The sequence below is a fragment of the Aspergillus aculeatus genome, assembly GCF_001890905.1.
Source record: "Aspergillus aculeatus ATCC 16872 unplaced genomic scaffold ASPACscaffold_21, whole genome shotgun sequence".
NCBI classification, from domain to species: Eukaryota; Fungi; Ascomycota; class Eurotiomycetes; order Eurotiales; family Aspergillaceae; genus Aspergillus; species Aspergillus aculeatus.
The window spans coordinates 171,304-183,401 of record NW_017962996.1 but is presented as its reverse complement, the minus strand read 5'-3'; the positions used below and the strand labels follow the sequence as shown (position 1 = coordinate 183,401).

The 12,098-nt window shown below is 53.3% G+C and overlaps 5 protein-coding genes across 5 annotated transcripts; 2 read left to right on the top strand and 3 right to left on the bottom strand.

The window, feature by feature from the left end:
* Positions 1 to 156: 156 nt before the first annotated feature.
* ASPACDRAFT_36771 (uncharacterized protein) lies at positions 157 to 2,513 on the top strand (the record flags this gene model as incomplete). Its single annotated transcript, XM_020200241.1, has 6 exons — positions 157 to 306; positions 386 to 982; positions 1,050 to 1,201; positions 1,261 to 1,428; positions 1,488 to 1,826; positions 1,922 to 2,513. The coding sequence occupies 6 exons, from the start codon at positions 157 to 159 to the stop codon at positions 2,511 to 2,513; spliced, it is 1,998 nt and encodes a 665-aa protein (XP_020051585.1).
* A 60-nt stretch (positions 2,514 to 2,573) lies between these two features.
* On the bottom strand, positions 2,574 to 4,697 carry ASPACDRAFT_1908088 (cytochrome P450). Its single transcript, XM_020198853.1, has 4 exons — positions 4,032 to 4,697; positions 3,762 to 3,962; positions 2,935 to 3,704; positions 2,574 to 2,859 (listed from the first exon to the last, which is right to left on the bottom strand). Exons 1-4 carry the CDS (start codon positions 4,405 to 4,407, stop codon positions 2,659 to 2,661), a joined length of 1,548 nt encoding a protein of 515 aa, XP_020051584.1. The 5' UTR covers positions 4,408 to 4,697; the 3' UTR covers positions 2,574 to 2,658.
* Positions 4,698 to 4,913: 216 nt separating this feature from the next.
* On the bottom strand, positions 4,914 to 5,927 carry ASPACDRAFT_82087 (uncharacterized protein). The gene is made up of 2 exons (XM_020206024.1): positions 5,780 to 5,927; positions 4,914 to 5,635 (listed from the first exon to the last, which is right to left on the bottom strand). Exons 1-2 carry the CDS (start codon positions 5,837 to 5,839, stop codon positions 5,138 to 5,140), a joined length of 558 nt encoding a protein of 185 aa, XP_020051583.1. The 5' UTR covers positions 5,840 to 5,927; the 3' UTR covers positions 4,914 to 5,137.
* Positions 5,928 to 8,082: 2,155 nt separating this feature from the next.
* On the top strand, positions 8,083 to 9,294 carry ASPACDRAFT_36638 (zinc-dependent alcohol dehydrogenase family protein; the record flags this gene model as incomplete). Its single annotated transcript, XM_020200228.1, has 4 exons — positions 8,083 to 8,508; positions 8,563 to 8,644; positions 8,709 to 9,060; positions 9,120 to 9,294. 4 exons carry the CDS (start codon positions 8,083 to 8,085, stop codon positions 9,292 to 9,294), a joined length of 1,035 nt encoding a protein of 344 aa, XP_020051582.1.
* Positions 9,295 to 9,567: 273 nt separating this feature from the next.
* On the bottom strand, positions 9,568 to 11,715 carry ASPACDRAFT_47986 (uncharacterized protein; the record flags this gene model as incomplete). The annotated part of the gene is made up of 3 exons (XM_020202041.1): positions 9,568 to 10,574; positions 10,628 to 11,372; positions 11,437 to 11,715. The coding sequence occupies 3 exons, from the start codon at positions 11,713 to 11,715 to the stop codon at positions 9,568 to 9,570; spliced, it is 2,031 nt and encodes a 676-aa protein (XP_020051581.1).
* Between the last annotated feature and the right edge of the window lie 383 nt (positions 11,716 to 12,098).

Here is a 12,098-nt window from a genome sequence, read left to right as displayed (position 1 = left end):
ACGGATCATTTATCCGGAGGCGAATCCACCGATCACTGGTCCTATACTCCTCCTAGTTGATCTCGACTCCACCTCATCTCCACCCCCACACCTTATCATCATCCGTGTCCCTCGTTATGTCCACCATATTCCATAGCTACCCTGAGTCCGCTTCCAATGAGTCACAGAACCCTTGCCCCTGCTTCCCGGCCTTTTGCCGCTCACAATCCCCCGAATCCGAATCCTCCCTCCGAATCACTAGTCTCGGTACCGAAACTTCGGAAGGCATCAGCAGCATGCACTCACTGCAAGCGCCAAAAGGCTAGGGTACGATGCTTCCATGCTTCCAAGCTCTTCAATTCTCTCTTCCACTGGACCCCCCTTAATGCTGACGGATCCATAATAGTGCCAAATAGCCGACGGAGCCACGGCCTGCGAACGGTGCACGAAGCGGGAACTCTCCTGCGCGTTCGAACTGGACGATGATATGCGGCGGAAGCTGGCCCACAAACGGAAGATCGAGAGCCTCGAAGAGGAGCGGGATGTCTTGCTTCAGCTGGTGCAGACGCTGCAGGACAGCCCGGACGCCAAGGCCACCCAGCTGCTGAATCTCATCCGCAGTAAGGCGCCCCTCGACGAGATCAAGCTCTACATGGACCACAACGTGTCGGAGCGGGACCGAGAGACGACCCCGCTGCTGGCGGAGATCCACGAGCGAACCCACGGGCCAAAGGAGGACAATAAACGGACCGCGTCCCATCAGGCACTCAACATTCAGCGGTTGATCGACATACCGGTCTATCGGGTGCCTGCCGCGCCTTGGACCACAGTCACGAAAGATGATGAACTAGTGTCCCATCTGATCTCATTGTGGCTGACCTGGAGTCATCCGTTCTACAACTGGATCGATAAAGAGCTCTTTCTCCGTGACGCGAGAGCGGGCAAGCTGGACTCGAAGTTCTGCTCGCCATTCCTGGTGAACTGTATCCTGGCCGAAGCATGTGTACGATGATTCACGTCTTTTCTTCTGTTTACTTGGTCTTTAGTGGACTAATGACTCTTGGAAACAGTTTCATTCGGACTACCCGGACGCGTATGCAGACCCCAACGACCCAGATTCCAAAGGCGTTCATTTCTACAAAGAGGCGCGGCGGCTCTATGAGAAGATCGAAGGTCGACTCGATTTACCAACCATACAGGGGTGCGGTGTATTATTTATCTGGTGAGTATGATCACCCCATGATCTATGGAAGACGGTGTACTAAAAGCTTGATCCCATAGCATGGCGGTCATGGGCAAAGACCGTGTGGGGTGGTTATACCTCGGCCACCTGCGCAGTATGGCAGATGAATATACCAAGAAACACCCCCCGCCGCCCGCGGGGATGTCTCCATTCAGGGAAAGCCGGGCGATTGATAATACCATCTGGGGGATTTACAATCTTACCGCGTGCGTTTACTCCCCGAACATGATTCGTAGTGACCGGTCAAAACTGACCTTCGTCCCAGGACCGCTTCGATCTCGCTAATGAAGCATTTGGCGATCGACCGGCCGAATCGACCCCTTCTTCCATGCGACCATCCCGCCGACGACACCTGGACGCCGTACCCGCGCCAAATGGATCCAGTTCAATCCCACATCCCCTGCGTGCTGAACAGCTTCTGCGCGCTGAGCGAGATCAATGTCGATGCCAACCGCAAGGTCTTTGCGAGTGGGCACAAGCCCCCTCGGGACGAGCTGGAACAGACCTTGCAAGACGTGCAAACCCGACTCGATGACTGGAAGACCAAGCTCCCTCCATGCCTGGCCCGGGAGAACCTGAGCGTCCCGCAATCGCTAAGCTTACAGTAAGTGACCCCTCCTTCTTCCATTATACCCCACCACGAACCAAACCCCCCACCACAATCCAGCCACTAACGCCCTCTTCTCCCCCGGACAAAAGCATGCTCTACCACACCGTCGTAATCATGCTCTGGGCCCTCCTGAAAAAGGAAGAGCCGGACCCCTCCACCGAGACGGGCCACATCTCCCGGGAGACGGCGCGCCGGACCTGCGTGACCGCCGCGCTGGCGATCGTCGACCTCCTGCGCACGCACCGCGCCACCTGGGGCCCGGACTACATCTCGCCGACGACAATCCACTGGGTCAGCATGGCGCTGTTCACGCTGGTCGAGGAGCTGGACCACGGCGTCGACCACCGCACCGCCTTCACGGAGCTGTGCGTCATCGCCCGCACCTTCGCCCGCAAGTGGACGCTCATGAAGGGCATCCTGCGCATGCTGCAGGTCTCGGCGCAGAAGAACGCGGTCGCGCTGCCGCCCGAGACGCACGCCCTGTTCGTCGATTTTGAGGAGCGGATGTGGGGCCCCGCCCAGCGCGAGCAGTTCCGCAGTCTGTATCCGAATCCAAGCTCGTTGGCGGAGACCGGTGGGGATCGCACTAGGGAGGAGGCCGAGTTGGATAGCTTTCTGGAGAAGTGGGATACCCTTGAGATTCGGGAGGGTGGGGAGGGTGGGGAGGAGCGGGGGAGCTAGGTCGGTGGCCTTGGGAGGGTGAGATGGAGTTACGGCTACATTCAGGGAAAAGCGATATTGGTCACTTTCAATCTCTCTTCATGCTATATAGGTCATGACTACGTTGTTGAGGTATCTACCGAGGCTACTGCTAACCCCCTCCCCCTCACAGCATCTCCTTCGGCCCTTTCTCCCGCACTGACACCTTCACCAGAAAATCCAGCGGCTTCACAAACCACTTGTTATCCGTGTCCCACGTGCGGTTGACGAGCTGGAAGTCGAAATCTCGGACCATCTGCGGGATCAGCTTCGACATCTCGAGGATGGAGATGTGCTTCCCGAGACACGTGCGCGAGCCCAGGCCGAACTAGCATTGCATCAGACATCAGTCATTAGCCCGATCATCTCAATCACAACCACCGGTGAAAGGGGGAAGGCTTACGGGCATATACATCTCATTCATCAGCTGCAACCGCGCCGGATCCCCATTCTCCGCCTCGATCCACCGTTCGGGCCGGAAACCCCGCGCATCGGGGAACACTCCCTCGTCGTAATGCGCGACCCAGGTGTTCACGCCCACGACACTCCCCTCCGGGAAGTGGTATCCGCTGATCTCGGCCCCGCCGGCGGGCACCTCGCGCCACAGCGGCAGGCCCGTCGCGCTGTGCAGCCGGATCGCCTCCTTCATGACTGCCTGCAGGTACGGCATGGCCTGGCTTTCTTTGAAGGTCACGCGGGCGCTGCAGCGGTTTTGGGCCGTAAAGTCATCGATCTCCCGGCGTAGACGCGCCAGCGTGGCCGGGTTGCGTAGGAGGTGGTACAAAATGGCTGACAGGCTGATGGCGGTGGTGTCGGAGCCGGCGATGATGTTGGAGTTACCCATCATGAAGAGGTGGTAGTCCGTGACTTTTTCGGGGTCTTTGTCGCGGGCCAGGGCCATCTTTTCGAGGAAGTCTTGCGTTTTGAGCGGGGTGGCGGTGGCTTCGTCTTTCGGTCGGTCGATCTTGCGTTGCTCGTTCAGTTGTTGGATCTTGGCGCCGACGTATCGCATGACGAAGGATCGGCCTGCCGGCCCGGTGGATGTGAAGCGGCTGAGCGGTTCGTAGAGGCGGGGGTGCCATTCGGGGTAGATGCCGATCAGCGTGCTGTAGGCCATGACTTTCTGGAGGGCGCTGATTGCGCCTTCGATGTCTTCGCCTTTGTCGAGGAAGCCTTGTGGTCCTCTGGGTTAGTGATTCTGCAGCTGGAATAGATAGGATGGTGTATTACCGAAGCGCTGGCCGAAGGTGATATCACCGATCACATCAAAGGCGTAACATTGCAGCCAGTGGTGGAGGTCGACGGCTTGTCCGCTCCGCGCGAACTCGGTGAGCCGGTCGCGGAAGATGTCGGCGCATTGGTCGGCGAACTCTTCATAGTGGAGGAGGGAGCTCATCGAGTACAGGCTAGAGAATCGCTTACGGGTTTCGGCTTGAGGGGGTCCACAGCTTTAGCAGAGATCTCCTTAAGCCATTTCACATTAGCCCAACTAGTACGTACAGTGTCTCTTGATGTTGCGATCCGGGAACAGAGTCCACCGATCAGGCGACGGATGCTTCCAGCCCTCGTACCAGGCGGACTTGGGGAATCGGCTCCCCGTGCCATAGACCGTCTTCACGGCGGTCCGCTCGCTGATACTGTAGTGGCCCGGGGCGATCCGCACGACGGGGCCGTAGCGCGCATGGAGACTGAGGTTGTCGGCCTCAAAGTGGCCTTTCCAGACTCTGCTGAAGTACCAGAATCGGGTGAAGCGGGCGAGAAAAGGGCCCGGGATGGAGGTCAGGGAGGGGCTTTTCCATGTTGTATAAAGGAGTTGGAGGATGCTTTTGGTGAGGTAGATAAGGAGAGGAAGGCAAACGAGAAGGGTGAGATGCATCGTGGTGTAAGTTTTGGGGATCAAGTGAAGTGCGATGTTGACTGGGAAGCAATGTCATCTTATAAATAATTTGCGGTGTGGAGCCGGCAGAGCAGCGAATATCGTCCCAAGGATGGGTGCTGACACAGCTGATGCAGTCTAAAGCTTAGCGGCACCGCTCGACCCATCATAGGTCTTTGAATAGGTAAGATCAGCTCTGAGTTGTCTGTTGTCTCAGAAAAGAGTCCAAGGGTTGAGGTGATGATGGCAGGATGGAGAAGGATGGATGGAGGTGGGCAGTCCCCGCATTGACGGTCGGGGAGCCGTAGAGTGCGGGGGAAGCCGCATTGTCCCAAGCTTATGTTCGAGCCTTGCCGCATAGCCTCCTTTTATGCTGCTGCTTCCTTCCGATCGTCGGCTCCACCCTGCCTATGAGTGGGTTATCCAGATCAATTCATGCACCGGGTTTATGCTTTACCAGCAGCGTTCAGGTACTACTGCACTCTACTGTACTTGTCACAAAAGGTAATCAACTATCGAATCGAATTCAACCCATGACTCCGTACCCAGTTTCAGTTTTATACATACATCGATAACGTCATTAGAAGCGCCACGCACATACCACTACCCACACAACATCACGAGAAAAGAAACACGCCAAGAGCCAAGAACAGAGAGGAGTCGTCACAGCGCACGTTATACCGAGCCACCATGTTTAGAAAAGGCGAAGGATCCCAGACAAAGTCAGCCCTTAAGACCGACGATCACCCCAGAGGCCAACGATCCCCATCGCCAACGCCAGCCCTGAGAAGACCGCCCGCACCTGCTGCAGCCGCCGTTCCGTGTTCATCTCCGCCTGCACGCTCTCGCCGTTCTCCTCCGCCTCGACCACCACCAGATCCTCCTCCTTCTTCTGCTGCTTGGGGGCGGCCGTCTGCGTCCAGAAACCGGTGTCGTGCAGCACCGCCTGGAACCACGCCTTGACGCCCGCCTGGCGGTGGAACCAAAAGTCCATGCCGTAGGTGCCGATGGTCGAGGCGACGCACATCCAAATCAGGTAGGGGTGTTTGCGGTGGCGCGGGGAGATGCTGTACGCGAACAGTAGGCACCCGTTGGCGATGTTGGTGAGCCGGATGCCGTGCTTGCGGTTCAGGCGTTTGATCTCGCTCAGCGAGCGCGAGCCGGTCGCCGAGGTCGGGAGTTGGGCCAGCGCGGGGATGGCGATCGTCGAGGCGGAGTACGAGATGCCCTGTGATGGTTGCGTCGTGTCAGTGTAGTCCTACAAGGAGTGGTGGGTGCATGATGCGACAGCATTCGGGTATGGAGTGGAGGAAAGATTGGATGATCCAGAGCTTCGAGTTGGAGGATAGTGTGGCGATCGCAGCAAACATACCGTGAGCAGGCCCAGGGAGACGGTTCCCACAAACTTGGAAACGGTAATGGGACACGCCATGTTGATTCTGGATTGGGTGTCTATCTGTGCAGACAACAAAAGGCTGTGGAATTGTAGAAGAACCGAGTCGGATTGAAGTTGGCGTGGTGATGAATTGCACCAGGCAGGGTGAAAAAGGAAAAAACAATGACGGAGTCGCCCGGACCTGCGAGAGTGACGTTGCGGGTCCGGCCTTGGCGGCCTGAGACTTGGCAGTGCCTTATTAATGCCTGAAGGCCGCACTCTCATTGGATGATCGGTAGCTCCACACAGCACTTCCTATACAGTATAGCACTGGTAACCGCAGTACTTGGTTCACAAGAAAAATATCTAGATACTTGATCTGATATGAAGTATTCCCAGTTGTGTCTTAGAAGTGACTGCTTAAGCGATCGCTGCTGTAAAGCGGGTAGCCACACAGAGTTCGCCCTGTTTGTTGACATGATGGGCAACCGCGTATATATACACCTGTAGCAAGGCGGGCAAAACAAGAATCTGGTGTCGATTGGAACGATCAGGACAGAGTATACAGAAAGTGCACTCACTACAATAAAACTGCAAAGCACAGAAACAAAGAGATTGACGGTATCAGAGCAACCCAAAGATCTGATCGCACAGGGTTGCATTATAGAATATTTCAAGAATTAAAAAAAAATGATACCTCAAGCATCCCAATCGAAGATCGACCGATCAAGTCCGAACCGCTTCCCGGGACGTGATACCAATAGTATCACCGAGGAACCATTATGCAAAGGTCCTGAACCCAGCTATATTGAGGAATGTAAAATTGTAGGGCTTAGTGCGGCGAATCAACAGTTCCTGGCCATTAAAGTATGCCTCTATGACACGCGGATGCCGTCGGTTAAGTGAGAAGAGCAGGGCCTATTATCATATATCAGCGTTTTTCGCAACCAGCATGCTAAGAACAATCTAAACTTGCTGGTGCAACCACGTCATTGACAAACCCCGTTTGTTTGAGCTAGCTCGACATGATCCGAATGACAGTCAATACTTCCCCGCAAAGCAGATGATTATCATCTACGTCGAGGTCGTTGTGCATGATACGTTTCATATGCGGCTTGGAGGCCTTATCAACATGCATCATCGACAATGTGCCATATTTAGGGTCTACCATCCGGTATAGATTGCGAATATTATAATCGTCGATCCTAGCAACACAGGATGGGTGAGTGGTTAGATGTCCATACATGGGGCAGTACTAGGAGCTTACTGCTTGCTCGACCACGTTCGTTGGACCTCCGGAAAGTCGACAATCATTTCGCTCACGTATGACCTATAGGTAAATCAGTCGCCCACACTGACTAGAGAGGGTTAGACTGTCGGTATCGTATTCTCTGTCGACATATTCTGGCGTTGGCTCTGGCATGTCCTCGGGGGCAAAAGTAGTGAAAAAACTTTGGTGCAAGCGAGTCACCCGCGTCAAGGCTGAGAGGTAGAGTCTGAACTCTGCACCTTTGCAGCATGGTCTGGTCTAAGGTATGTACGTCCTGCTCTTCCAGAACTTTGATGTCCCTTTCGATAAGGAGGAGTCCTTTGCGGAGATTGAAGCGGTCCCGGGGCTCGGCGATGGGCTCCATGACCGCGATCAATGAGTTTGATATGACGCAATGATCAGAGTCACAGGAGTTCTGCAGCAGTGGCTATCTAGTCTGGTTGATACAAGTCAAGGACCTGCAGTCTTGAGTGCCCGAGATGTACGGGTCCGCGAAAGTGACGTTGCGCTCGGCGGCCTGAGGCTACCATACGCCTTCTTGATGCCTGAACGCGGTACTCTGGTCAGATGGTGAACAATGTTCCTCTATATAGCACTTCCTATGCAACGCAGCATAGTATCTAAAGTACAGTACTACTATACCGCAGGTGAAGACTATGTCTAGATAGATAATGTCTAGATACTTGACCTCCCATACAAATTCTGATTACGCTGGATCCTTTGAGCGGGTACCGCTGCGCACGCATTGCGAACGCCAAGAAGTGGTCATTCCTTCACTATACAAAGGCAGATGATATTTTTGGTATCGACAGGACTCGCTCGCCAATATTTCTGTGGTGCTGCGCTATACGTGCGTAACTCCTTCCGGTGTCTGTCCTGAAATTCTTGATTTATCAGCAGTCTTACCCGAGTTCCACTTTCAAACTATAAAAGCCGCAATATAAGTACCAAGTTTGCGGCAGTCAAGTTTACCCTTCTTTTACAACCGTGCTCTCTAAGCTCCTGTATCTATCCAAATTCAAACTTCATGATGTCGTCTCTTCCTGAGACTTATCAAGCGTTCCGCCGAACAGAAGGCACTGCACCCTTAACAATCGAGCAGGTTACAGAAAAGCGCCCGCCCATTCAGCCGCACGATGTCCTAGTTCGCATCCATGCAGTCTCGCTCAACTACCGCGACATCGCCATGCTGGACAACACTTATCCGCAACCGTGCCTTCCCCGCGGAATTCCCGCCTCGGATTGTGCTGCCGAGGTTGTATCCGTCGGATCCGCTGTCAGTGGCTTCAAACCAGGAGACCGTGTTACCGCAATCTGGGATCTGACCAACGTGACCGGAACCGAGGAGCGGGCCCCAGAGGCTCTTGGTGGGGATGTTGATGGTGTGTTGCGACAGTATGCCGTGTTCAATGAACAAGTGCTTGTGCACTTGCCTGAGCACCTATCCTGGGAAGAGGTAGGTCAGCGCAGATTGAGACCAAGGTCGAACATGTTTGTAATGTTGATATAGGCATCTTGCATCACTTGTGCCGGAACCACGGCTTGGAATGCCCTTGAGTTTCCTAGAAATAGGGGCACAGCTCTGCTCCAAGGTAAGCGGCCCTTCCAATGGAAGGTTTGAAGAAGCACAGGCTAGATGCTGATTAACCGGTCCAGGCACCGGTGGTGTGAGCATGTTCGCGCTTCTGCTCTGTATTGCAGCCGGCTTGCAGTCCATCATCACCTCATCTTCCGATGAGAAACTCGACCAGGCTCGGTCGTTGGGCCCCAACGTCAAGACCATCAATTACAAGAAGGTGGAAAAGTGGGAAGACGAAGTGCTCCGTCTTACCAATGGTCGCGGTGCCGATGTCGCTATTGAGAATGTGGGCCCTGCTACCGTGCGCCAGAGTCTTGCCTCTCTTGCCCAGCGGGGTACCTTATCCCTGGTGGGATTCCTTGGAGGACTCGAGGCGAAAGAATTCCCCGATCTATATCTCCCTGTCATGGTCAAGCGAGTGACTATGAGGTTTGTTCCCCCTCCCTTACATGTCTGAGGATGGGTTCTGATGCAGATGCTTATTCCAGGGGTATCGTTGTGGGTTCCAAGATTGATCAACAGGCTTTGTGTGACTTTTTGGCGGAAAAGAAAGTATCCCTTAAGCCTTTGATTGACGCTGTCTTTCCTTTTGATCAATCCAAGGAGGCTTTTGCTCGCCTCAAGTCTGGAAAGCACCAGGGAAAGATTGTCATTGCCCTATAGGATGTGAAATGTAGCGAAGGAACTTGTGAATGAGCTATTCCAGGGCGTTCCTTAGCATGCGTATCAGGTTGACCCTTTGAATTCAAGCGCAGATGTAGATTGTGTTGAGCCCCCCTAGGTAGTAGTACTTGAGGTCGAGTGGGATGACCACTTTAGGCAATTGCCCCCTCTCACCGAGGACGGTTCCAACTCTTCCATGCTTCCGGTCCGTTTCCGCCTTCTTCCCCACCATTCTCTCTGCTCACTGCTCGATGATCATCGACTACTTGATATCTACCATTCATAATCTTGTTCCCCTTCCCATTCATCATCTTCCGTTTCCCTCTTGTCGGTAACGGAGGGTGTTGATGGTCTCGAGATGCCTGCTGCGACCGACCGATCGGAAATCATGTGCAGCGACAGGTACTGAGAGCTCAAGGTGATGTGCTGCTCCAAATCAACTTGCTGTCGTAATCGCTTAGTGCTCTGGTCTGCATTCGTCATCAATATCTTGAACTGAGCTCTCAGCGAGTCATCCTGTACAATCGCATGTAAGTATTCGATGACGGTCGTCAGTTCCTGGAAACTCATGTGAAGGTCTTTATCAAAGCAACACACCGCATCGATGATACAGTATACGGTTACATCTGAAGGGAACTGGCGAGCTAGTTGATGCAACAACACACAGAGCTTGCCCAGATCATGCTCTTCCAGCTGCTTGAGCAAGGCTCTCGAATTGATGAAATCGATGCTCAGAAAGCCCCGTCGATGCAAGCTCAGCATGAATTGACAGATGAGACTGCGAACCAGCCCGTTTGGTCCAGCCCAATGATCCTTCGATGATTTGGTACAATGCAATCCGCAGAAGAAGTGTGTCACCACATCCTTCGGTCGGATTTCAGCCATGCTCAACACAAATGTTGCACAGAAGACGGAGATAGGAGTGACGTTGTGAAGTGCAAAGGATCGGAGGTTCGCATCAACAAGAAGCAGGTCTGGGTGCTCCCGATTCATCCACTCCACGAAACGTACATTCTGCAACACGGACTGTGCCTGGCTTTGTGTCTGTGCGTCGAATGTTATTTTCTTTCCTAGAACAATCTCCAAATCGTCATTGGGCTGCCCGAATGCTGCACTGTAATCAGGCGGCTGGCCTCCATTTGAGGGCGATTGGACCAGAACTTCCAAGAGGCGGGAGAGGGAGACCACTGCCGCAGAGCTTCGTTCGTTCCTGGGAGGAGAGCCTTCAGTCTCGGCCACATAAAGACGTTGCTGAAGCTGTAAGTTCAGGTTTCTCTCTTCTAAATGTTACAGTCAGCTTTTGAATCCGGTGAGTTTGACAATAATGGCTTACTCCTCCAATCCTCGAGCAAGAATTGCAACATTTGGTTCCTAGCATCCTGGCTGTTACCCATCATCTGTGACTGGGTCTCTATGAAATGATTCAACCTCTTCTCCTCTCTTCGAATCAATTGGATGATTTCGAGGTGCCGTTTCTCCCCGGCCTCAATCCCCGTCTTGACCTCTCTGACATTGATTGAGACGTTTTGTAGGATACCGTCAGTGTTCTGAGCGAACCTTTGAACCTTAGTTAGCCCTCCGGATATCTCATCGATTCCGCTCTTAACGACCTGCACATCAGCATTAATTTGGCGTGTGTTGATCTCTGTTTCCTTTTGGGTCCAACGCATGACATGAACCTCGTGATGCGTATCCCTTGAATAGCGCTCGATCGCTTCTATATGCCTGTCTCGACATCTTTCAGCAGCAAGTGAGAGCATATCCGAAGCTTCTTTGACTCGCTGCAATGCTTGTTCTGGAGACTGATCATGCCTTCGAACTTTGGAGTTCGATGTTATTCGAAAATGCCTCTTCTCTTCCACGGTCCCGTCGCGATCCAGAAGGCGTTTTGCGGGCAGAGAATTGAGAATAATCTCGATCGCATCGACGATGGCAATGTAGAGACCCTTTGTGTGTTGGCTCACTTCCGGATCAGTATGAAAACTTCGCCGTTTGCGCTTCACTTCCACTATAGCGAGTTGGAGTTCATGAAATGTGGTGATTATTCTCTGCCTTCTTTCTGCCGACTTTGCTGCTAACTATCTCAAAGAGTCAGCTGTGTACAGATTACATCTCATTTTCTTACCTCCACGCCAGACTTACATTCAATGCAACCGCGATCCCAACTTTCACAACAGCTAGTCCGTAGCTGTCAGGGATGATATTAATCCAGGGGTCAATCAGTTCCCGATTCTCTCCAACCTTAAGCCATGCCTTGGCGAAAATGGCACGCGCCCCTCTTTCATTGGCGGTTTCCCAGTCTTTTTCAGCTTCAGTGACTCTGTCGAAGACTGCCTCCCATGCTGAACTATCTTCCGGCTTTGCACCGAGGATTGTATGAACCTGGTCCTTGAGTACAGCCTCCAAATTCCTATACCCCATGTTATTTCTGAACTCTGCCCGCCGCAACTCTTGGCCCGGGTAGCGTACAAAGATGTGCAAGTTCGAGTTCTCTCAACACCGATCACAGAAGAGATATGCCTACCTATACGGTTTCGCACTCTCAAACTGAGCTCGCTGGTCATTATATTCCGACCAACCCCCGAGACCTTGGTGCACCTTCACCCCCTCGCCACTGATAAATTTCGCTGTCGTTGCGGCTGCCACGCCTCCAGCTCGGTAATGAGCTGCTTCCATTGGCAAAGAAAATGGTAGGGAGTATGTGCGATTTTTTTGTGATACTCATAGGGACTGGGAGAACGCTACAGAGTCGAGAGATGGGGTGAGCTCGCTTTCAATGCAGAAGACAGCAGCGGGCTCAGCTT